This window comes from Rhineura floridana, chromosome 4 (assembly GCF_030035675.1).
Source record: "Rhineura floridana isolate rRhiFlo1 chromosome 4, rRhiFlo1.hap2, whole genome shotgun sequence".
In the NCBI taxonomy this organism is placed as follows: domain Eukaryota; kingdom Metazoa; phylum Chordata; class Lepidosauria; order Squamata; family Rhineuridae; genus Rhineura; species Rhineura floridana.
The window spans coordinates 196,500,936-196,527,568 of NC_084483.1; the positions used below are offsets into that span (position 1 = coordinate 196,500,936).

Sequence of the window (26,633 nt, forward strand, 5' to 3'; positions counted from 1 at the left end):
GGCATAAGCCTATACTACAATAAACCTATGCATCTTTAAAAGGCACCACAAGACTCTGTTGGTTTTGCTACAACAGACTGAAATGCTCCCTCAATTTTCATAGATATTTAGATTGTTCTCTTCCCCCTCCTTCCATCACAAAAGTTAACTCCCACACATAGTTTTGTTACCGCTGACAGCCAAAATATGGTGGACAGTTTTAACTTCCCAAGTAGGAGAGATATAATATGTTATAATATGTTATAATATGTTATAAAGCAAAATGATCTAACTGAGGCCATGATCCTGCAAGCAGGTCTATCATTGTTCTGGCATGCAACCCACTAGAAGTAAATGTATCTGTTACATTTTCACAAAATATGCAAATGATACACATTCTTGTTTATGATAAAATTCTGGCTGATACTGAAGGAACTCCCTTACCCGTACAAACTATCAGCTGTGTTTCTCAGATGAGGAAATATACGTAAGTATATGCTGACTTTTACTTTGCTGATCAGATACAAATAATACACCATAAAATAAAATACAAGTATTTTTGGACCAGTTTTCTAGTTCCAGCAATTAATTACAAGTGGGAATATGCTCAACACACAGAGAAACTGTAACCCACAACTATTCTGTGTTCTTAAATGCAATATGATAGTGCAGCCTTTCCCAACCAGTTTGCCTCCAGATGTTGCTGGACTACAATTCCCATCTTTCCTGACCATTGGCAATGCTGGCTGAGGCTGATGGGAGTTGTGGTCCAACAACATCTGGAGGCACACTGGTTGGGAATGGCTGTGATAGTGTCTACATTAGGTTTAAATCTGAGAATCTAGTTTAGGAGCCACCAACCTTTTTGGACCGGGGGCACATTTCAAATGTTGTGGGTGCCAGTCACAAAATGTTTGCCATGGGGGTGTGATATAACTCAAAATTTGAGAGGGTACAGTCATTACCACAACTCCCTCTGGACAGTTCATGTTTACCATGAGAGGTTAGCGATGTCCTGCTCATTCTGATTGTGGAGATATAGCTGTTAATGGCACAAGAACCCGGCTTTCACCTACACCAATCCTAAACCAAAGCCTACTCTGCTATTCTGTACCCACTGATCGGGGAGGAAGCCCCATTAATCACAAAGAGACTTACTTCTGAATTAGACATGTCTAGCATTGTACTATAAGTAAACTGTACAGTGAATTCTTAATGAGTGCCTGGACATTAGCTCCTGCATGGCAGGAGACATGCCTAAGCCTTTTTTTAAAGTTTTCTCATTTTGTATTTGCATTTGAGGAAGGAGTTCTTTAACATCCTCCCACAGAATTCAAAATGTGGTCACTGGTCCAAAAAGGGTGGCAACCCGTTCTAGGGAGTACCTGAGATTCCTATTAGACAGAAACAGGAAAACTGCACTAAAGGGAAGGGAGAAACAGAAGCTCTTCAGGATCCCAGGGATTCCTATTGCCTGGGGTCCAAACAACTCACTTATCAATCACAGCTCTGACTTCACTCTTTGGCTAAAAATACTGATAGCAGGGAGTAGCCAAGCTGGCTCATTTCACAGAACTTGCTTAGAAGGGAACCTACACATTTTGCTTCATAACTTTATTTCTACAAGGGCTACTTTATTTTTAAATGAAAGCTCAGAGTCTGGCCCCCCTTCCTGGGGGACACCAATGAAGGCCTTTGAGGGCACCATGGTGCCCATGGGTGCCAGATTGGGGACCCCAAGTTTGTCTCTGGATCATGATCAACCCCAGGGGCAGGGGAAAGCCAAGTGATTGTAAATGCTTCACAATGCTTGCACATTTACTAAGCTGCATTTAGCAGAGTGGTTTACCAGGCTATTTGCACCATATGATGCACCATATGATTTGCATACATGAAGTGTGTTGTTGTAAAAGTAGAAATGTTCTCAGATAAGGAAGTTATTAAGGTTCTAAATTTCAGAGATTTATGCCAAAATCACACCTGTACTTTAATTATTACTTGGAAGTGGGAATCTTTACCCACTTTATTAAATGAGCATTATCAGTGTTAACCTGCCAATGCCAGTTTCACTGTCCTGCGACTAGACTCAAATGCCATCCCAAAAGGCAAGGTTGGGGAACGTTCCTGGCCCAGGGGACCAGATCGTTATTGCCCCCCAATCTCCATAGGCCAACTCTGACAAGTGGGCAGGACCACTAACCTGTTGATTATCTAACGTCATAGTGACATCAGATGACTGACACCTTTCCGTTGGCCTACGGGGGTGGGGGGAGATAGATCAAACAAAGGCTTGTTCAGCCCTGTGGGTAGTGCTTCCCAAATACCCAACAACCAGCTAATCATTTGATGTTTGGGAAATGTTGCACAAAGGACTGAGCAAGCTTAGCAAGCCCTATGTTTGGTGATTAGGAAGTGTTGAGCACAGGGTTTGCAAAGCGCTTCTGAAATACCTGATGATTTCCTGTTTGGGAAGTGGTGCACAAAGTGCTTTGTAAAGTCTGTGCTCAGCCTTGTGTTTGGTAAGTGCTGAGCACAGGGTTTGTAAAGTGCTTTCCACAGAGCTGCTGAAATGCCTATCAGCTGTTTGTTAGATATTTGGACAGTGGTGCGCAAAGTGCTTTGCAAGCTCTGTCCTTAGCACTTCCCAGTGCCAAGCATGGGGTTTGCAAAGCACCCAACCATCAGCGGGCTGTCAGGCACTGGAAACCACTGCATAAAGGGCTTTGCTGACATTGACAATCCACTCCTTTTGGCCAAGCCCCACCCTTATCTGCACCACACCTGAAAACAGCCTGGTGGGCTAAATTTGGTCCCCAGCCTGCCATAGTATATTCTCCTAGCTTGCTCAGTGCTGTTTCCTTTGCTATTTTGCACGTCTCTTTTGACACTGGCCAGTACAACTGATAATCCATCAGCTACAAATAGATACAGATATATATTATCAGTTAAGGATAACTGTATATTTATTTAATAAATTTATATCCTGCCCTTTCTCCTAGAAGGAGCCCAGGGCAGCAAACAAAAACATTAACAGCACTTTTATTAAATAAATAAATACAAATACACTAAAAGCACTTTAAAACATGTTACAACAAAAGACTTTAAAACATGTTAAAACAAAACATCTTTAAAAACATATTAAACAAAACATCTTTAAAAAAAAACTTAAAAAGCAATTCCAGCACAGACAGAGACTGGGATAAGGTCTCTACTTAATAAGCTTGTTGAAAGAGGAAGGTCTTCAATAGGCACTGAAAAGATAATAGAGACAGCACCTAATATTTCAGGGGATGGAATTCCTGCAGAATACAGTGATCGACTGGGTATACGCACACGGGAGAAGGTACATGGCCTTCTGAAAGAAAAAGACCTAAACTCACTGCAGCAAAAGTAGCAGGGGAAAAATCTGATATGCAAACTTTTCCAGCACACAAACATTCCCCTGACAATATCAGTTTTACTGCAAAGGAAACAAAGCTGTTAGTGAAACAAATGCACACTGGTGAAATTGACAAGGATTCCTACCCCCCCCCCCATTTTGTACAGGAAAAAAGAGTGGCGGATGGTCTACAACAGTGGTTTCCCAATTTCTTTCCCTATGGACCACTTGAAAATTGGCGGACCACTTAATGTTTTTTCTGCCAGTTGTATTTATTATTTATTTATTTATGTATAACATTTATATCCCACCCTTCCTCCCAATACAAGCCCAGGGCAGAAAACAAAAACACTAAAAACACTCTAAAACACCATAAAAACAGACTTCAAAATATATTAAAACAAAAGGTATTTAAAAGCATGTTAAAACAAAACATCATTAACAACATCTTTTTTTAAAAAAAAAGCTTTAACATCATCTTAAAAATCAATTCCAACACAGATACAGTTGTGCCACTGCATTTTGCACCAGCTGCAGTTTCTGGACTAACCTCACAGATAGCCCCACAGAGAGCACATTACAGTAATCCAGCCTTTAGGTTACCGGTGCATGGACAACAGTGATCAGGCTATCCTGGTCCAGAAACAGCAGCAGCAGTCTTACCAGCCGAAGCCGGTAAAAGGCACTCCTAGCCACAGAGGTCACCTGGGCCTCTAGCAACAAAGAGGGATCCAGGAGCATCCCCAGACCATGAACTTGCTCTTTCAAAAGGAGTACGACCCCATCCAAAGCAGGCAACTGACCAATTATATGAACTCGGGAACCACCAAACCATAGCGCTTCCGTCTTGCTAGGATTTAGACTCAGTTTAATGGCCCTCATCCAGCCCACCCCCAAGTCCAAGCACCAGCTGAAGGCTTGCACAGCCTCTCCCAATTCAGATGTTACAGAGAAATAGAGCTGGATATTGTTAGCATACTGCTGACACCTTGCCCCAAAGCTCCTGATGACTGCTCCTAATGACTTCATATAGATGTTAAACAGCATGGGGGACGAGATGGTACCCTGCAGCACCCCACAGCACAACTGCCAGGAGGCCGAAAGACAAGCACCCAATGCTATTTTCTGAAAATGACCCTGGAGATAGGATCGGAACCACAGTAAAACAGTGCCTCTGATACCCAACTCACCAAGTCGGCCCAGAAGGATACCAAGATCAATGGTATCAAAAGCCGCTGAGAGATCAAGTAAGAGTAACAGGGTCACACTCCTCCTGTCCTTCTCCCAATAAAGGTCATCCATCAGGGTGACTGAGGCCGATTCTGTCCATAACCAGGCCTGAACCCAAACTGGAATGGGTCAAGATAATCTATTTCATCCAAGAGTACTTGCAATTGATGCACCACAACCCTCTCAATCACCTTCCCTAAAAAGGAGGTATTTGCGATTGGAAGGTAACCAAACCAATGGGTCTAAGGTGGGCTTTTTCAGGAGCGATCAGATCACCACTTCTTTCAGGGTGGCTGGAACCACCCCCTCCCTCAATGATGCATTGACCACACCCTGGATCCACTCGGTCGAATCCCCTTGGCAAACTTTAATAAGCCAAGAAGGGCAAGGGTCGAGAGGACACATTGCTGGCTGCATCGCTGCAAGCACCTTGTCCACTTCATCAGGCTGCATGAACTGAAACTGATCCCAAAATGTTGCACCAGATGTTGCACTGGACACCTCACTGGTGGACTATAGTAGCTGTGGATGGAGCATCAAGATTGCTAGAGAACAACTTTACCCTCAAAGTCCCTTGCAAACAATTCACAGTGGGCCTCCAAAGGGCCTAAAACTCCATTTCTTGGAGTTGATGTCAACAGACCCCTGACAATAAGGAAAAGCTCTACTGGATGGGTACGTGAAGATGCAATAGTGGCAGAGAAGTGGGCCTTGTTCGCCACCCTCACTGCCACACAGTAGGCATGGTTATAAAGTTTTACTCATGCCCGATCTGCCTTACAGCACATCTTTTCCCACTTGCGCTCTAGCCATCATCCAGCCTGTTTCATTGCCCTTCGCTCACTGGTGTGAACCACTGGTGCAAACCAGGTTCCAAAAGGCCAGAGAGGGCGCTCAGGGTCAACCATGTTAAGAGCCTGACGTGCCTCGTTGTTCCACAGTGTGACAAGGGCCAAATCAAATCCTTTATTTGCATTAGCCACAAGTCATTGCAATTGAGATATATACAATAAAAACAATAGAAAACAGATATACAGCTTAATCAAATTTTCCTGCTGAGATTCTATCATTTCTATAAAATACCAGACAATAAAATTAATATATCCAAAGTCCATCAGCATAACAGAAATGGATAAATGAAGCTATCAATTTATGGAAAACTGGTAGAAAGTATAATTAAAGCTAGATTAACTAAGCACATAGAAGAACAAGCCTTGCTGAAGCAGAGCCAGCATGGCTTCTGCAAGGGAAAGTCCTGTCTCAGTAACCTATTAGAATTCTTTGAGAGTGTCAACAAGCATATAGATAGAGGTGATCCAGTGGACATAGTGTACTTAGACTTTCAAAAAGCGTTTGACAAGGTACCTCACCAAAGGCTTCTGAGGAAGCTTAGCAGTCATGGAATAAGAGGAGAGGTCCTCTTGTGGATAAGGAATTGGTTAAGAAGCAGAAAGCAGAGAGTAGGAATAAACGGACAGTTCTCCCAATGGAGGGCTGTAGAAAGTGGAGTCCCTCAAGGATCGGTATTGGGACCTGTACTTTTCAACTTGTTCATTAATGACCTAGAATTAGGAGTGAGCAGTGAAGTGGCCAAGTTTGCTGACGACACTAAATTGTTCAGGGTTGTTAAAAGAAAAAGGGATTGCGAAGAGCTCCAAAAAGACCTCTCCAAACTGAGTGAATGGGTGGAAAAATGGCAAATGCAATTCAATATAAACAAGTGTAAAATTATGCATATTGGAGCAAAAAATCTTAATTTCACATATACGCTCATGGGGTCTGAACTGGCAGTGACCGACCAGGAGAGAGACCTCGGGGTTGTAGTGGACAGCACGATGAAAATGTCGACCCAGTGTGCGGCAGCTGTGAAAAAGGCAAATTCCATGCTAGCGATAATTAGTAAAGGTATTGAAAATAAAACAGCCGATATCATCATGCCGTTGTATAAATCTATGGTGCGGCCGCATTTGGAATACTGTGTACAGTTCTGGTCGCCTCATCTCAAAAAGGATATTATAGAGTTGGAAAAGGTTCAGAAGAGGGCAACCAGAATGATCAAGGGGATGGAGCGACTCCCTTACGAGGAAAGGCTGCAGCATTTGGGGCTTTTTAGTTTAGAGAAAAGGCGGGTCAGAGGAGACATGATAGAAGTGTATAAAATTATGCATGGCCTTGAGAAAGTGGATAGAGAAAAGTTCTTCTCCCTCTCTCATAATACTAGAACTCGTGGACATTCAAAGAAGCTGAATGTTGGAAGATTCAGGACAGACAAAAGGAAGTACTTCTTTACTCAGCGCATAGTTAAACTATGGAACTTGCTCCCACAAGATGCAGTAATGGCCACCAGCTTGGATGGCTTTAAAAGAAGATTAGACAAATTCATGGAGGACAGGGTTATCAATGGCTACTAGCCATGATGGCTGTGCTCTGCCACCCTAGTCAGAGGCAGCATGCTTCTGAAAACCAGTTGCCGGAAGCCTCAGGAGGGGAGAGTGTTCTTGCACTCGGGTCCTGCTTGCGGGCTTTCCCCAGGCACCTGGTTGGCCACTGTGAGAACAGGATGCTGGACTAGATGGGCCACTGGCCTGATCCAGCAGGCTCTTCTTATGTTCTTATGTTCTTAACTGAAAAAAAAGTTGTGTCAAATTAGAACTCAAGGTACCATTGTTGATCTTGTTCTAACGGCACCTACTAAAATTTTTGCAGACACTTCTGTCACCCTCTGGTCTTGGTCTGCAAGAAGGAAGACCACATAAAAGTTGGCTGAATGCCCTGGGAAAGATGACAACAGTGGGGTAATTAACTCACTTCTCAAATCTCTATAGAAAGAGCAAAATAACAGTACATGGGCTACTGTTTCAACACTACCATCTCCGCATGGGCATAAATGATTTTGCAGTGGGATTCTTTTGAAATGCCCTTGTATATTCAATCTTGCTCTAGTAAAAGCTCTTCTATATTTAAAGATTTTTAGATTTTGTAAGTAAGGAGCGAGGATGTTAAGATTACTGAGAGGGGAAGCTGTTGTACCATGGGCAGAGTTTTCTTACTGCAGCCAGATTGCTTTGTCGTTCGATGTCGTAAAGGCGCTGTTTAATTAGAGCTCAAGCTTTACTAACCCCTAAGGTTAGTAACTGATGTGGAGATAGGCCATAAGAGCAGAACCCTAAGATGACGGCCCTCATCCAACTGCTCTCATGAGAGTCAAGCAGAACTCAAGAAGTCAGACCGGTGGAAGTTAAATTTAGGTGCAGCCAATAATTGAATATCCTCAGCCAGGCCTGAAAAGTAGTGGAGGGGAGGCCAGCTTCCATCACAATAATGCAATGAGAACACAGCATGGAGCAGAAAAAATTTGTCTTAAGAAATTTGGACTGAACCACTTCCAGTGGATTTAACTGAGAGTCAGCCCAAATTTGAATCCCATACAGTAATTGTGCTAAAGGTTTAGCCTTAAAAACCTCAAGAGCTGGAGGTATAAAATTGCCACCTTTTGTGTAAAAAAAGCACATTAAGACTTTACAACTCTGCAGGGCTTTCTCAACAACATCTTTTTGTTGGGCTAGCTTGGGAGCAACTATGTTAAGAGCCTGATGCGTATCGCTGTTCCACAGCGTGAGAAGGACTTCAACAGGGTTACCTGCTCTTTCTACTGGGAACTCCTCCAGGGCATTCAGGAATCCAGTGGATTCCATTAGTCTCCGAGGGCAGATCATCCTAATCTGTCCATCACCCCTGCAGGGGATGTTCGGAGCCATAAGTATAAACTTCCCAAGGAAGTGATCTGACCATAACAATGGAATGACATCCACCACCACCACCCCCATCTCCAGAACACCCCTTCCTCCATCTGGAGCAAAAACCAAGTCGAGAGTGTGCCCTGCCCTATGTCTCAGGCCAGTGACAACTTGAGATAGCCCCATGGTCATCATGGAGGCCATGAAGTCCTGAGCCAAAACACTAAAAGCAGCCTCAACATTGACATTGAAATCACCCAGGACTATCGTTCTGGGCTCCTCCAATACTACAGCCAAGATGGCCTCCACCAGCTCGGTCAGAGAAACTGCCGGGCAGCAGAGTGGATGGTACACCAGCAGCAACCCTAGTTTACTGTCTCTTTGGCCTGACACCAGGTGCAGGCCCTTACAGTCAGCTCCAATACAGAATGGTTTCCTGGTGACAGAGATGGAAGTTCTGTAGACCACAGTAACCCCTCCCCCGTCCCTGCAGCCTGTGCTAGTGTTGCACCGAGTATCCAAGTGGGCAAAGCTGGGTCAGATCAACTCCTCCCAGCTCACCCACCCAGGTCTCGGTAATACACACCAAATCGGCACCCTCATCTATGATCAAATCATGGATGAGTGTGGTCTTATTGTGCACCGATCTGGCATTAACAAAAAGGGCAGTGTGCACAGCAGATGAGCAATGAGGAACTTGTTGTCCATGGAAGGAGTGGAAGCGAGGAACAAGGCATAGATAGCCTTGTCTTCATCTTCTATGGTAGTTCCCTACCTCCCCATGGCTATACCTCCCTCTACCCATGATCACTGAGGTTGGGGTGGCATCATCCATGTCCCTCCTTACTAAGACTCCTCCTAAACATCTGATATGGACACAACAAAAACCCATCAACAAAACCTACCTGAACCAGTTATCCCAGTAGGTCTCTGAGAGAATTGGGAACAGTCAGACCCACTCAATATCTTTCACACAGGGGACATCTACTCTCTTGTATCTCACACCCAAGGAGGGCCAGCCTTCTGCCAGTTGCAGACTCTCACTCTAAAGGCATCTGGTGACTTTCTCCTATCATTCAGTTCACTGCAGAGGTTATCAACCTGCACAGAAACTACACATGCGCAGTATGCCCTCCCCACTATCAATATCCTATAGATTAGTTAAAAAACCTTAGAAAGCACAGCGCCCTTGCCTCAGGACTCCCTAAGGGGTTCCCCAAGGGACAACCCATTTGGTAGTGAGCCCGTCAGCAGCACACCTGCTGCCCAAGGGCCGCTGGGATTTTATGCCCCCTGACCCAGTCAGGAGCTGATTCAACAGGCTACAAGATTGACTGGAGCCTTTCTCTGGATTCACAGTCAGGCAGGGGATCCCAGTCCTTGCAGCACTTACCAGGGATCTCAGCTGTCCCAAACAATAGCAACCCAAAGGAGTGAGCAAGCAAGTACCCAGATGCTCAAGTCCTCACTCCCAGAGCAGGTCTTCTTCAGTACTCCAGTGCTGTAACTGTTCCCAAGAACCCAAAGGCAGCCGGGCTTTTATGCCCCCTGACCCAGTCAGGAGCTGATGCAAAAGGCTCCAAGATTGACTGGAGCCTTTCTCTGGATTCACAGTCAGGCAGTGGATTGGGATTGTGGTGTCCTATTTAAATTCAGTGCCCACTAACAAAGTAAAAGCTATTCAGGTGATGCACTCAATTCTGCAAGACTGACAGAGCAATCCTATATGTTTGCTCAGAAATTAAGTCCCATCATGTTTGATGAGTCCTACTCCCTAGTAAATGTGTTTAGCATTGTAACATGAACTGACCTTTTCAGTTTGTCCACTTTTGACACTGTAGTCACAAACAATAATCAAATTACTTAAGGTTCAAAATTCTACTTCAAAGCTATGCTAGTACAATGAGATGCTGTTCAAGAGAAGATTCCATACACCCTGTATCAGCATAGCTTGGCATACCAGTGAAGTAATAGCAGAATGTGATGAAAAGCAGAGCTTGGAAAAGTTACTTTTTTGAACTACAACTCCCATCAGCCCCAGCCAGCATGGCCACTGGATTGGGCTGATGGGCGTTGTAGTTCAAAAAAGTAACTTTTCCAAGCTCTGAAAAAGGTATGGGTTAAAAGGACTAGGAGAAGAGATATTACACTGCTGGATCACTTGCTTCCACAGCGAACACATAGCGAGTACAGAGGATGACTTCCATACTTCTGGGGTAACTCTCATCAACCTGCTGCCAGACTTATGTGTGACCATAAAGCATTCCAAGGCAGACGTTGCAGAACACTGCCTCTCCCATGCAGTACCGGAGACAGTGTTGCACTGCACTAACTTCATCAGAGGAATGGGCTGCCCATAAACATGCAGAAATGCACAATCAATTCATACACAAAAACGTAGAAACATGAGTGGATGAGAAGAAACAGTATTGAAAAGAGCAATGGTTATGGGTAAAGAAGGGTGCCAATTTCACCTCTATCTTCAGTTCTGACCAAATTTTTCACCACCTTTAAATATTGTACCTTTAAAACACTTTTATGAGCATTCCTCTGCTGTACAGCTTGATTCTCCATTCTCGACCCCACAGATTGGTGATCAGTGTTTAAAACCAACCTTTTTCATGTATATCATGCCATCTGAAAATATTTCATGAGACATTGCCCCTTACTAAAAAGAAACAATTTACTCACTGCTGCTTTTTTTAGCTCCCACAGGCTGACCATCTTCAAGTGAATTTGAGCCCACTGAGGAACTATCTTGACTGTCCGGATGTGGTAGCTGAAGAAATCCTTCACTAGATTCCGAGCGAGTTGGTGTCAGAGTCAGAGACTTGAGGCGTTCTCGGTTAATATCCTTCTTCGATTTTATCAGTTTCCTCATTTTGAGAGTAATCCAGTTGCCTCTCCTTTTGAAGAAATGGAATACTAAATTCTTGCAAAACATTTAAAGCAATTTATCTATTTGCTTAACTTTCAAAAAATGGAAATATTTCTGGCAAAAAGGGGACTGAAGTTGCCTCCAATAAGAAGAAAATTGTGTATTTTAAATCTGTGGCTATGCATTACCTTCTGGGAGGAGATGGTTCATAAAATTTATACTGATCCATAATTTTTTCTTCTAATTTCTCTTTTTGTCTTCTCAATTCATTTAGCTTGTCACTGCAAAGAAAAGGTAATACATACTTTAGAGGGCATGTATGATTAACAAAGTTGCTTTTCCTTTGTATCCAAGTACCTTACAATCTTTTTAGGATGTTTAAATGCAAGACATATGCAGTTATTATTTACTTGTGTGGTATGAGGGCAGTTTTCTTCAAGATTTTGCTGGCATTCAAAGCAGCAACATTTTCTTTCTAGGAAAATGTGTGCAGTGTGGAATGCAGGTAAGTGTTAGAAGAATGTATTTGCCCTGACAGGTTTTTATATACTGTACACCCATAGGAACATAGAAAGCTGCCTTATAATTAAGTCAGACCATTGTTCCATCTAGTTCAGTATTGTAAACACTGACTGACAGAAGCTCTCAAGGATTTTCAGATGTCTTGCCCATTCCTACCTGGAAATTCCAGGAATTGAACCTCAGACCTTCTGCGTGTAAAGCAGATGCTCTATCACTGAGCTACAGCCCTCCTCTCTCCTACTTTAGATTTGTCTTTTACTATAATTTACTTGTAGTTTAGTGTGAAGAAAGCATTCAATAGTAGGCTGTCTCTTCCTATTATTCTGGAAGGCAGGGATAGAATAATAGCGTTGGAAGGGGCCTATAAGCCCTATAAGGCTATTGAGTCAAACTCCCTGCTCAATGCAGGAATCAATGCAGAAATCGTGAGACCTAGTTTTCAACTTTGGTCTGGTACGCGAATATGCTTCCCAGTTTTGTTCTGTGACCACGCACAAAACTGGGTGAACTCAGGAGTTTAGCAACTAAGGGCTCAATCCAATTTGTATTTGCGCCAGGCTGGGGTGAGTTGGATGTGGAGGACCCCTGGCTGAGTCGGCAGGCTCCTGATGCTGTTGGGCTCCCCAGGGGCAGAAGCCCCTCATCTTGACTGTGCCGTGGTCCTGCTGGGACTCTGCCAGCTCAGCCAGGGATGGCCAGACCAGCTACGGAGACTTGGAGGAAGGCCCCAAAATGGAGTATTCCTGGGGCATGGCAGAGTCAGAGCCATTGGGGAATTACACATTCTCCTCCTCGTGTTTGGGGCATTCACTCAGGTCCTGATCCATTCAAAATTTCCGCTGGGCAATAGGCTGGCAGAGTAAAATAATTTCAATGGCGTTCAATGGGGAGTGCTTACTCCCCAGTAGTATTTGTGGGAACTGGCTTTGCTTTTCTGGCCCCCGCACGTGGCTCCTGACTGAGCCAGCATTCAGGCTTCCCCCAAATAGGGAGTGGATGGCATGAAACTTCCCGCCAGTCCTCACCTCCTGCTGGCTCCCCATGATTTGGATTGCTCTGCCCAGCATGAAATCTCCCCAATTAGGCCTTGTACAATATGGAATATGGTGGTGTAAGGGGCCAACAAAACTGAGGACCTCAGACTGGATCAATTGTGTGTTAGACACTTTGTGAAATTGGGTGTGGCTTGCATGCTACTGCCACAAATTAGAAGAAACTTTCATGTTAAGTATCCAGTGTTCCTTTCCACATTTGATGTGAAGAAGGCATCCAATAGGTTAACACAACAACTAGCATAAAAAATATATAGCTGATTCTATGATGGAAGAAAGTGCCACAGCGCTCTTATCTCACAGGCAGCCTCTGAAGAGACAAAAGTGTCTAGTGTTTCATTAATATATTTGGTGTGGACCACATAGCTACCCTACAAATGTCTACATGGGGGGTATCTGAGGAAAAGGTTGCAGAAATGGGTACCACTTTGGTAGAGTAAGCAATCACTCGCAGGACAGAGCTTTTTCAGCTGTGGCCCCCAAGCTTTGAAACACCCTACCCCAAGAAGTCTGCTCTGCTCCCTCCCTGATGGTTTTCTGGAGACTTCTGAAAATGATCTTGTTCCGGAGAGCCTTTGGGAGGGACTGAAGGTAGAGCCCGACACTGATTTTATGCCTTCTACATTAAATTTTACCCTTGTAGTCCCCTTTAGTACCACTCCCTATATATATGTATATGTGTGTGTATATATAATGTATTTTATGTATTTTAATTTATTTTAATGTTTTTGTGATTTTGTTTACAATTTTATTATGTGCGTGTTTGATTTTATTTTTGTAAGCCGCCCTGAGTGCCCTATTATAGGGTAGAAGGGCGGGATAGAAATATTTTAAATAAATAAAATAAATATATGGAAAGACTGAGGTAAATGCTGCATCTATGAACGGCAGCAGCAGCAGCCTCAAGGTCTGCGTGGGCTACTTCGCCCTTAACCATTCCTAAGCAAGGCGACGACCTGCTCTACTGCTGCGGCTTCTCCAACCTCAACTACTGCTGTAGCGAGCCATACAGTTACTTCCCTTACGCACACAGCTACATGTGGCACCTCAGCCACGACCCCGACACGCGCCACCTTCGTCTTGCTGCCCAGGGCTCGGTGGAGCGGAATGGGCCTGCCTGGGGCTGCTGCAAAGTGCTCAGAGACGTGAGGGAAGTTGGCCACGCTTGCTGCTGGTGGTCCTTCCCCGGGCTCGCTTCTCCTCCTCCCTGCCACGGCCATGTCATCCATCCTGCCCTTAACGCCGCCCATCGTCCAGCGGCTGCTGGGCTGGAAGAAAGGCTAGCAGAACGGGCAGGTGGAAAGCGGTGCGAGAAGGTGGTCAAGAGCCTGGTGAAGAAGCTCAAAAAGACCAGGCAGCTGGACGAGCTGGAGAAGGCCATCACCACCCAGAACGTCAACACCAAGTGCATCACCATCCCCAGGTAGCTGCCTCCTTTCAGCTTGCATCTGATGACTGAATTTGGCTTAGAAACAGAAGTCTCAAAAATGGGGTCCAATCCCAACAGTCTGCTGGGACTGGAACAGAATAAACTGTGTCTGAGAGACTCTAAGCATGGAATATTGTGTGCTGACAAAGACAGAGAGTGATCAATTTTAAATTCACTTGTTCAAAATTTTTCTTGGACATTTGTTTTTCTGAATAATGTTATTTGTTATTTAGTTTTTGTAAATTGTATTGCTTTCATTTATGTATTTTTATACTTGTGTTTATTTCTATTTGTAAGCCGCCTTGAGGGCCTTTGGCAGGAAAGAAGTAATTTGATGCTTGCCACTCTGTAGTTGACTGCTTTATGCCTGACTAACAGGCTGTCCAGATTGTTTCAAATGGCAGATGGCTTTCTAGAAGATAGCAGGGTACGGACCACCTCTTCTGGGTATATGGGTTTCAGGAAGGTGTCTCAGATGCCAGGTGACAGCCATTTAGCGTCCAAGTTCAGGATGGGTCCCTAGGAGAGGTTGCTTACTGTAGGAAACCACAAGTCTGATGGTGCCACGTGCAGGGATTTCTGAAAACCACAGTCTTTGAGGCCAGAAGGCGGCCATGGCAGTGACTTGTTCTGCTCTTATCTTCTATGGCACCCTGGAAACTATAACCTCTGCTCTGCTTCTCAGAAACCTGCTGAAGTAGCATGGAGTCTTGTGGTTTGGTTTGCTGGGGATGCGAACAGGACTAGGATAGGGCATCTGAAGTGTCTTGGGGAGCATGAAAGACAGCTGAATCAAGGCTCCATTCTCTGAATACAATCTCTGATAACTAAGTCAGTAGTGATATTGAGGGTGTACTTAATGGGTTAGGAACACTCACAGCAGGATACCATGCAGTGGGTGGTTTGGTTTTTTGTTGATTCTGGCATCCTTTACAGTTATAACATACTGCTTGCCTTCTTGGGGAGGGGCAAGTTTCCCCAATGGAGCCATAGAGTAGGAAGTAAGAGATAGTTAGGACGAATGAGTATTTTTATTTTTAAAAGAAAAAGTCGGAAAGACCAGGACAAGAAGAAGAGAGGAGGAGTAGGGTTAGTAGTAAGAGTAAGAACAACCAGAGATACCTATAAGGAAGAGTAATACTGAAGAATGGGAGGTGAAACAGATAGCAGAAAAAGAACTGGCAAGGAGACTCTGAGCACCAGACCTTATGTTGCACTCAAGGTCATAGAGACCCTACCTTCTTGAGTGATAGGAAGAGACAGTCTACTGCAGGACCTTAGCAGCCCACCAAACCTTCCCCAATGGGCAACAAGCCCCACCCCAATTTTCCATGGTCAGCAGCATCAACAACAAATAGTACGCTGCATCAAACAGAAATTGCACAATTTTCATCCCCACAGTGTTACTGGGCTGGGCACAAAGGTTTAAACTTGTCCAATAAAATCACCGCTCCCTGCTTTTTAGGTGACCCACAAACTAGGCTCTTGCTTGAGCAGCAGTTCCTGTGTGTTGCATCTGGAAGGCTTTTTGCTGCCTTCCTCTCAGATGCCTTGCCCCAGGTCACCGAGCTGGCAATCTTGCAGCCTGTTGCTGCATTTTGGGATGATCGGAAATCCCGTTCCCCAAGATGTACCTCAATCTAGCACTACTGCCCATCACAAGTGATTATTATATGCCTCCTTCATGCCAAACAGTGAAAAACAAACCAGCACTAACCAATCCTCTCATGGATGGGTTCCTCGCTGCTCATCTGCTGTGCCCACTGGCCTATGTGTGTTGTTGTTTAACGCCAGATTGGTACACAATAAGACTACACTCATCCATGATGTGATTGTAGATAAAGGTGCCGATTTGGTGTGCATTACCGAGACCTGGGTGGGTGAGCTGGGAGGAGTTGATCTGACCTAGCTTTGCCCACTTGGATACTCGGTGCAACACTAGCACAGGCTGCAGGGATGGGAGGGAAGAATTGCTGTGGTCTACAGAACTTCCATCTCTGTCACCAGGAAACCATTCTGTCTTGGAGCTAGCTGTGAGGGCCTGCACCTGGTGTCGGGCCAAGGAGACAGTAAACCAGGGTTGCTGCTGGTGTACCATCCACCCTGCTGCCCAGCAGTTTCTCTGACTGAGTTGACGGAGGCCATCTCGCCTGTGGTATTGGAGGAGCCCAGAATGATAGTTAATGTCCATGCTGAGGCTCCCTCTAGTGTTCCAGCTGTCTAAAGTTGTCACGGGGCCAATGCATAGGGGAGGGCAAACTTTCGACTTGGTTTTTGCTCCAGATGGAGGAAGGGGTGTTCTGGAGATGGGGGGGATGTCACCCCATTGTCATGGTCAGACCACTTCCTGGTGAAGTTTAGACTCATGGCTCCAATCCTTCCCTGCAGGGATGGTGGACAGATTAAGATGGTCCGCCCGCAGAGACTAATGGAATCCACAGGATTCCTGAATGCCCTGCGGGAGTAGTTCCCAGTAGATAGGAGTAGGTGACCCTGTTGAAGCCCTTGTCACGCTGTGGAACAGCGACGAGCATCAGGCTCTTAACATGGTTGCCCCCGAGTGCCCTCTCCGGCATTGTGGAGCCCGGTTTGCACCTTGGTACACCAGTGAGCTAAGGGCAATGAAACAGGCTAGACGAGTGCAAGTGGTGAATGATGTGCTGTGAGGCTGATCAGGCACAAGTAAAACATCATAACCCTGCCCACTGTGTGACAGTGAGGGCGGCGAACAAGGCCCACTTCTCTGCCTCCATTGCATCCTCACATACCCATCCAGTAGAGCTTTTCCTTATTGTCAGGGGTCTGGTGACATCAACTCCAGGAAATTGAGTTTTAGACCCTTCAGAGGCCCTCTGTGAATTGTTTGCAAGGCATTTTGAGGGTAAAGTTGCTTGCCTCCATAGCAGTCTTAATGCTCCATCCACATCTACTATAGTCCCCTATGAGGTGTCCAGTGCAACATCTGCTGCAACTTCTTGGGAATGGTTTCAGTTCATGAGGCCCGATAATTTAGACAAGGTGCTTCCAAAGATGCGGCCAGCAACGTGTCCTCTTGACCCTTGCCCTTTTTGGCTTATTAAAGCTTGCTGAGGGGGTTTGACCGAGTGGATCCAGGATGTGGACAATGCATCATTACTAGAGGGAGTGGTTCCAGCTGCCCTGAAAGAGGTGGTGATCCGACGCTCCTGAAAAAGCCCACTCTGGACCCATAGGACAACGACAATTACTGACCGGTTGCAAAAAAACCCTTAGGGAAGGTAATTGAGAGGGTTGTGGTGCAGCAATTGCAAGTACTCTTGGATGAAACAGATTATCTTGACTCGTTCCAGTCTGGTTTCAGGCCTGGTTATGGGACTGAATTGGCCTTGGTCACCCTGATGGATGACCTTTATCAGGAGGACATGGGGAGTGCAACCCTGTTGTTCTTACTTGATCTCTCAGTGGCTTTTGATACCATTGATCTTAGTATCCTTCTGAGCAGGCTTGGTGAGATGAGTATCAGAGGCACTGTTTTACAGTGGTTCCAATCCTTTCTCCAAGGTCATTTTCAGAGAATAGCATTGGGTGCTTGTCTTTCGGCCTCCTGGCAGTTGTGTTGTGGGGTGCTGCAGGGTACCATCTCGTCCCCCATGCTGTTTAACATCTATATGAAGCCCTTGGGAGCAGTCATCAGGAGCTTTGGGGTGAGGTGTCAGCAGTACACCGACAATACCCAGCTGTATTTCTCTGTAACATCTGAATCGGGAGAGACCGTACAAGCCCTGGTCCTCTGCTTGGACTTGGTGGTGGGCTGGATAAGGGCCAATCAACTGAGTCTGAATCCTAGCAAGATGGAGGCTCTGTGGGTTGGTGGTCCCTGTGTTCAGATAATTGGTCAGTTGCCTGCTTGCCAGAGGTCGTACTCCCTCTGAAAGAGCAGCTCCGTAGTCTAGGGGTACTCCTGGATCCATCTTTGTTGCTAGATGCCGAGGTGACCTCTGTGACTAGGAGTGCTTTTACCAGCTTCGGCTGGTAAGACAGCTGCGACTGTTTCTGGATCAGGATAGCCTGACCACTGTTGTTCATGCAGTGGTAACCTCCAGGTTGGATTACTGTAATGCGCTCTATGTGGGGCTGCCCTTGAGGTTGGTCCGGAAGCTGCATCTGGTGCAAAATGCAGCAGCGAGATTGCTTACTGGGGCAGGGTATTACTAACATGTCACCCCGCTGCTGAAAGAATTGCACTGGCCGCCCAGGCCAAGTTCAAGGTTCTAGTTTTGGTCTACAAAGCCCTATACAGCTTGGGACCAGGATACCTGAATGACAGTCTTATCCCTTATATACTCAGTTGATCACTGTGCTCTGCAGGTGAGGGCCTCCTGCAGATACCATCTTATCAGGAGGTCCATTCTGCACAACACAAGAAACGAACCTTTAGTGTGGCAGCACCTATCCTGTGGAATTCCCTACTGTACTCTTAAATATTAGACAAGCACCATCTCCGTTATCTTTTTGGCACCTACTGAAGACCTTTCTCTTTCAACAAGCCTTTTAAGTTGAGACGTTATCCCAGTCTGTGTCTGTGTTGGAACTGCTTTTTAATATGTTTTTAAACCTTTTTTTAAAAAACAATATGTTTTTAACCTTTTTCTTTTTAAGATGTCTTCAAAATTTTAAAAAATGTTTTTAAAGATGTTGTGTTTTAATGTATTTTAAAGTCTGTTTTTATGATGTTTTAAAGTATATAATTTTATTGACTTGTTTTAAAGTGTTTTTGTTTGCCGCCCTGGGCTCTTGCTGGGAGGAAGGGCGGGATATAAATCAAATAATAAATAAATAATACAAATACCTCTCTTCCAGGATACTGGCCTATCCTGTCACTGGCACAGGAACAGTACATAGTTCTAAGCAAAATTTGTCTGCGATAATTTTGCAGAATTTGCTCTTAAATATGTGTAGTTGGATTCAACCTGTGTTTGTCTGTGTGTATAAAATGCTTTTTAAAATTAACTGTTTTATACCTCCAAATAATTCATGTTTTAACACAAAGGGCATATTTTAAATATCTTGAAGGATTATTCCTTTAAAAATTGTCAACATCAGAAGAGACAGATTTATAACCTGTCACAGTAAATCTGTCTCTTCTTGATTCTGCCAATTTGAGGAATAGGAATTCCAACATCATTCAACACTAAACATGCTTTCCAGAGAACAGTATTGACTAAAATCCAGTTAAGAACATTTTCATCTGTTGTTAACAGAGTGTGCTGATTAATGTTTTCTTTATTTATTTCTATGAAGATCCAATTGCAGTTATGTTGGGTGCAACTGGTTCACCTTTTTTGATACCCACATATACTGTCTTTGTTCAACGTGGAAAAGATCTTTGCTTTCCATATTCTGCTCCAATAGCGTTCTGTTTTGTAGCATTAATGTCTGTATTTGATCCAATAGATGTCTGTTTTCTTCTTCCAGGTTTCCTTTTAGCTGGCTAAGCAACTATTAAAATGTACAAAAGACAGTAATTTAGCATATGCAGTGTGCCTAACTTTATATTTATAAAGCTCAAAGGGGGAAAAAATCAAAAGACAAATCAAATAATAGAAGCTTGATCTGATAAATGCAAATAGTTGTAAATTGCCTTTCTTCCAACAGGGAATGGGGCACCAAAACCTGGCTCTCTTTGGGATATCTTCCCATTTTCAGCTTTTGTTTAAACACAAATACATTCCTACCTCTTTATGTAAATAGGATTTAAGGAAAGCCTATTCCTTCCCGATTCTACTCAATTACGGAGTGAGAATTAAACTCGCACATGACTTCCATCCCAATGAGTAAAAAAGAGATGGGATGAATGATATAAGATTACCATGTACTTCTCAGAAAACCCCACTGATGCTTCACTAAAATCACTAGAACCACCCCAGTAAGTAGAGTAAGAAGAACAGGCCTGTTTTCTCCTTACATATATAAAGATATATTCAAAGCAATTAAGATAAATTACTAAAACTGACTATTCTAAACATTCCAGTGTAGCCATTAAGATAAGCATATTACAGCAGAAATCTAATAATGCTTCCTGCATTTTTTATGAATTCACAGGGCTATAATAAAACATTACCGGAGTAATGCAAACTCATTACCTCACACTGATTATTCAGTTTTGTATATGTAATATCCAGCTGTTGGTACTGTTCTTTGAGCTTAGAAAATTCAGCTTCCAGTCTTGTTTGTTCCAGTTTAGAATTGTTTAGTAATGTTTTCAGATTCTTATGATCCATTTGGAGAACTTCATTCTCTTTCAAAAGTTGGGTATGTGTATGATTCAATCTGTAATTAAAAATGGAAAAAAGCAAAATTAAAATAAAAGTTTTTCATATAATTAACAATTAATCAAGTGTTTGTGTGTCTATATTCATATTTAATTAACAGTATTACAATATTATGTAAGTTGCAATCTAGAACCAATTTCTATGATTGTAGATTTATTGTTCTTTTCTTAGCTTTACACAATTAGGATTTCCAACTTTTATCCACTGTGCTTGTGATCAGGGCAAATATCAACCTTTACAATGCACAGTTGGCACATTTAATAATCCACTTAATTCAGAAAATCATTTGTTTTCTTACCTATCATTTTCCTCACAAAGCTTTCTGTATTCTGCTGCTACAGTTTCATGCTTTTTGTTTTGCTGTAGCATCTTCCCTTGTTCTGCTTTGAGAACTTTTTCCAATTCTTCTAATTGCACTTTTTGTTTCAGCAAATGATTGTATCTGTCAAATAAATTATATAACATGATTATTCTCATGTATTAATTACAAAGATTATGATTGTAGCTTCTGCTTTCAACAAGGTTACGATTATAAGGATTTAAAAGCTAACATTTTAAAAAGGATTTATTTTCAAAATTCAATGAAAAATATTATAAAATGTATGGATTTTCAGATTTAATGCAAGCTGGATTTGACTGACACATTGCTATCACCTGTCTTCTAAGTCCTTATGTTCCACCTCAAGATTTTTGTGTGCTGACTTAAGGTTTCCATGTTTGGAAATTAGAGATTCATATTCAGTAGCTTGCCGTTCATGAAGTTGTTCAAGTTTTTCATGATCTTTGATTAGTGAATCATATAGTGATCTCAGATCTTCCCGTTCCTTGATTATGGATTCATTTTCATTTTCCAAGGCAGACTGCTGAATCAGCAGCTGCGCATTCTGATTCATAAGAGATGTACTTTGCGAATTAATAGCTGAATTTTCCACCTACATCAAAGTGACAATGGACAATCAGTAACAAAGCCCTTTTTAACGTACTCAATCAAAATGAGACTTACAGAGAATTTGCCAATGATTAATTTAGGTCCTAGATTATTTATTTATTTAGTCATCCCATGGTGGATCACAAGAATATAAAATACATTATTAAAAACAGTTTAAAACAAATTCTAAGCCAACATAGTTAACAGGGTTCAAATCCAGTTTCCCTGCATCTCATGTAGATCTATTTCCTCAAACTCCTAAAGAAATGTTGGAGATCAAGCCGAGGCTGAAATGCACATTCAGCCCATAGCACAGTGATAGACACACACTTTGCTTGTATACAGAAGGTCCCAGGTTCAATCCATGGCATCTCCAGTTAAAAGTATTAGGTAAGAGGCAATACAAAATACCTGTGATGTAGCTGCCCACTGCCAGTCAATGTAGACAGCACCAGGCTAGACAGACAAATAGTCTGACCTGATATAAGGCAGTTTCCAGTTCTATGCTATTTATATAATCTATTAACCTCTATGATATAGTTCCTTCCAGCTATAAAATGGTGACCAGCACAGAAACACTTAAGTAAGGCTTATGCAGGTAAGTACTGAACTATTTTCTTTGTCAAACAGCTTCCCTTACATATTCTACATCTAGTCTCTCATAGATCCTCCTTATCTTTGCATACACATTCTCCTTCTAAAAAACCTCACACCTAGAATGCAAGAAATCTTATATGGTTTCTTGTTGTTTGCTCTAAGATCCCTAAAAATAGCAGAAGCGGGAAATGTGAACATTTGTCTCCGGATACCAAGTTCTAATTAGTGTTGGGAATTAGCAGACATCTCTCTAGCATGAAGAGGTGGGATCACAGGGTTGTGGAACAAGATAAAGCTTCCATTTTGCTTAAGTCACACTATCATAAAAAGGAGATATAGAGCCTGAAAACAACAAGGGCATATGATCATTCAAGGAGTGGGAGTCCAAAAGAGTTCCACAGTAGAGGGGGCTATCTAAAGGAACACTAGTTATGTTCAAAATATATACTTCCTATGATCATCACAATAATGAAATCACTACTGATGCCACTGCCATGTGGATAACAGCAAGGCTTTCACTTGCAAATTGTACTTTACAGATTGGGAGATAAATATAAATTTGTGAAAACAGAACCTGAAGCTTGGCATTCTGAGTTTGGAGGGTTGTATTTTGCTCCTGTAAGGAAACAGTCTGTCTCTGAAGTGCCAATATCTGAGCTTGCAAATTATTGTTCTGTGTCTCAAGTTGCTTAAGTTGTGTTTTCAGGGCTTGCTTCTCTGCCTGCAGAGTTGCATTCTTCACAAAGAAACGAAATATGTATTAAATCCATGCACTACTTACATCAATAAAATATTAATTAAATTCAGACCTCTATTCTATGTAAAAACATTCCAAAGTCTGCAAACTTTCAAATCTCGCCATCAGAAGAAGTCACACAATTCAAGCAAGCCTACGTATGTCCCAAGTTACACCATTTGGTTTGGTGGCAATACACACAAGCTTGTACGTATGTGCCAAAGTTGGTAAGAAAGTACTGGGAAGAGGAACTAGAAATCTTGAGGCTCATGGCACTAGATGGAATGTCCTACCCTTGTAAGTTTTTGACCATGTATCTAATGTAGGAGCAGTGAAGTAATTCAGGTGGATGGGGCAACCAGTTACAATGTTTGTGAGTAAGTTAAAGGGCAAAAGCAGGGGAGCAGTCCAAGGTAAAAGTGTTATACTGGCCAGTGCCAGTTATTCTCTGTAACACATTAAGTAAAAAGATGCAGAAGCCTGACTTCAAGAACTTGTCACTTGAGCCCTGTAGAGCTTAACACGTTGCCACATATGTAAAGATGTTCTCTGCAACAACCAAAAACTTACATAAAAACTAGACAAAAGTAAAGCTAAAATCCTCAAGATACCAATTCTGTTATTACACAGTTTGATTTCACAACAGATCTAAGAAGAATAGAAACAGATCACTAGGAATAAGAGAGGTTTATGGAATAGCACAATTGTGAAAAGCATACAAAAAGAAGTCTCCATTATGCACAGTGTATCAAGCTCCATAAGGTATAAATCCCACATGTAAATCTCCTCTATACCAAACTTAGTCAAATATGAAGACGAGCTGTGCTCAGGCTGACAGAAAAACAATTCATGTGCATGAACCAATTCTGTGTCTGGAAATGTTAATTCATCAGCTGGCACTAAGTTGCCACAACTTGCACAAACACATCTGAAAAGAAGCCTGAGATACACCAAAATTATGGTTTGGAACACAAAGCAAGTAACAACTTCCAAGAAGTCAACAGAGATTGGTAAAATCCACTGTCTAAAACATGACAAAGGAAATAAAATTGGTTCCTACAAAGGAAATAAAATTGGTTCTTGTCATTAAACACCACTGGACAACTCGTTTTGCACATATGCTCACAATTTTGTAACGGATGTTCATTACTCCCACAAACACGGAAAATGAAACAGTGCCCTAAATCTGAGCACTGTCAACCTTTCACACAAAAGTTACCAAAAGAAATGGACATAATGCAGTTACAACGGCAAGCATTCTTACTTTGGAGTAAGTTACACTGAAACCATCTAGATTTATTTCCAAAAAATTGTGTGGCTTTGGATGTACGATATTAGATCAGGCTGCCATAATTAATAGCCTATTCTTTCCTCATATCCAACACAAGAAAATGTGGCTGAACGTATATAGTACAGTTTGACAATTCAAGTAAAAAAACATTAAAATAATCCCAATTATTACTCACATTTCTCTCAACTTCAATTAATCTGTCTTTAACCTTCAAAAGTTCTTTAGTAGTTTCTTGGCTCTCTCGTTCCCATTTATTGACAGATTGGCTTTCTTCAGTTTTTGAAGAATAGTTCTGTACCATTCTCTCCTCCTCTTGTCTTTGTTTAAGGGCTTCATAATTTTTTTTCACCTAAAGATAAATGAATTCCATTTCAGATATGAAATACAATTTTAAATCCTAAGCATGACAGGGCAACTATTTTTTTCACTTTATTTAATTAGGAAATAGACTGTTTAACAAAAAAATCTTTTAGTGGTATATTTAATACAGTAATGATCAATAAAACAAGATAAAATCAGCAAAACATTTTAAAACAAATTTACATAACTAAATTACATGTCTGGGTAGACTTGCTGAAATAATAAAAGTTTTCAGCAGGCATCTAAAACAATATAGCACAGGTGCCTACCTAATGTCAATAGGCATGGAGTCCCAAACCATAGGTTCCATCTAGTGATAGGAGAGCAGTTTGATAAAGTTCACATTTAAAGCCAAATCTATCAAATCCACACTTTCTGAAACTATATGAGAACTGAAACACAGCCATCCTTCAAAATTCACTTATTCAAATTTTGCAATGCAGTTCTCCAACCAACATTTACAAAAATACATGTTTTTAGGGGGGAAACATGCGTAAAAATGAATATATTAGTGAAAATACCATACAAAATGCATTACTAAAATTACTTGCAAAAATGTTTGCATTAGTCAAAACAACACACAAAAATTGTGTTTAGTAGGAGAAATTCACACTAAAATGACAAAGGATTTTCATGAGGATTTTTTCCCAAAAAAAATCACAAATTGCTGCAGAAATGTGGAGAACTGAATTTAAGACTGGAAAAAATGAGAAACTGAGAGAACCAAAACTTACAGATCTTTCCATCCCTAGTGCTGCCACACTATTTTCAATAGACCCTTTGCTTGTGCACCGCAAAGCAGGATAACAAGTAGCTTAAGATAAGTGCTTCTGGTCAGGGTTCCAGCAATTCTATTCCATCCCCTTCCCCACACAAGTTTTCCTTCCCAGCCAGTTAGCATACTAGGTAATCAACTGGATTGTTCTGGTTTTTCTGGGAGATGGGCAGACACATATACCCAGTTCCAGTTATGTTAAAATGTTTGATTTCTACATCAATATCTACACAGCTATCGCTTTCATCTCCAGAGACATACAGGAGCTCTTCAAGACAGACCAGGAATTGATCTCCAAACAGTGAGATGATTCATCCTGCCCTTTTTATACCTTCCTTCCTCCTCCCTTTCTAGGTACTCTATCCATTCTTCCTTCCATCCAGCTAGAAGTTTCCCCCCTCTGAACTAGCCAACATTCCATTCCATGTCAGAGTCTTTATGGGGTGGTTGGGGGGGGGGAGTTCCCTAGCTTAGAAATTTTCTCTGAAGATTTTCTGAGTATCTGTCACAGCAAATATTGGAAAAGTATGGTTTGTAGAAGGGTTAAGCACTCCTCCCCCCTATGCCCCAATGTACTTTTGATTGCACCCCCTCACACACACTTATAGGAATTTAGTCGCAATCCAAGTTTGACACATGGGTTTGCTGCTTAACTTGGCCCTTAAAAGTAGACTGATGACAAAGGTGATCCCTCCCAGAGGGCCTTTGACTTCTCCTTTGCCAACTATTTGCAAAAATCCCTACCACTTAATGCAGGGGGGGGGGACTCCACAGGCCAGTCTTGGCCTGCCAGGTAATCAAAGTTAGCCTGCGATGCCATTTTCCCCCTAATCATGCCCACCTGCCCATCACTTGACATCACTTGTGATATCATCTGATGGGCAGGATGGTGTGGTTAAATCCTGCATTTGGCTGCATGTGCCTGTTTCCACCAAAGAACAGGGTTGCACAGCCAAAGCAGCAGGATTTAACCCCTGGCTCATCAGCTAATAAGTGGGGGCTAAATCTTGTGCAGTTCAGAGGATTCCATGCAAACTCCTTCCTGATACAGGAAGTAGTTTGCATGGAATCCCTTCTAAAATTGAGATTTTTTGCTCAATTTTAGCAGGGGATTCTGATGCAAACTTTCCTCATTCTGCTAAAACAGAGGGAAAAGAATTTCCTTTCAACCAGTGATTTTGGAGGCTTAAGGAACTGCGCAAGTTTGCTTCAAAAGGGTTTTCAAATAGCCCCGCAGTGCTTTTTGAACCCTCCAAAACTGGAGGTTCGAAGGATGGCGTGGGGAAGTTTGAGCTGCTTATGAAAGTGTTTTCTAATAGTCCTGTTGACATGCACAGCTTAAAAGTGCAGCATCACTGCATGTCATTATATCCTGTCAAATTTGGTCCATGAGCACAATCCTGACAAAGATCTGACCCCTGGAGATAAA

At 42.6% G+C, this 26,633-nt stretch overlaps 1 protein-coding gene across 4 annotated transcripts in view; it reads right to left on the bottom strand.

The window, feature by feature from the left end:
* Positions 1–26,633, bottom strand: part of CCDC88A (coiled-coil domain containing 88A) — a 168,405-nt gene that overhangs the window by 31,489 nt on the left and 110,283 nt on the right. For all 4 annotated transcript variants that reach the window (XM_061625755.1, XM_061625754.1, XM_061625753.1 and 1 more), the window contains exons 18-25: positions 24,245–24,418; positions 22,617–22,778; positions 21,172–21,449; positions 20,816–20,959; positions 20,329–20,515; positions 19,539–19,684; positions 11,392–11,484; positions 11,017–11,231 (exon numbers count right to left, since the gene is read on the bottom strand). In XM_061625755.1, coding sequence (XP_061481739.1) covers positions 11,017–11,231; positions 11,392–11,484; positions 19,539–19,684; positions 20,329–20,515; positions 20,816–20,959; positions 21,172–21,449; positions 22,617–22,778; positions 24,245–24,418 — 1,399 coding nt within the window. The remainder of the gene's footprint in view (positions 1–11,016; positions 11,232–11,391; positions 11,485–19,538; positions 19,685–20,328; positions 20,516–20,815; positions 20,960–21,171; positions 21,450–22,616; positions 22,779–24,244; positions 24,419–26,633) is intronic.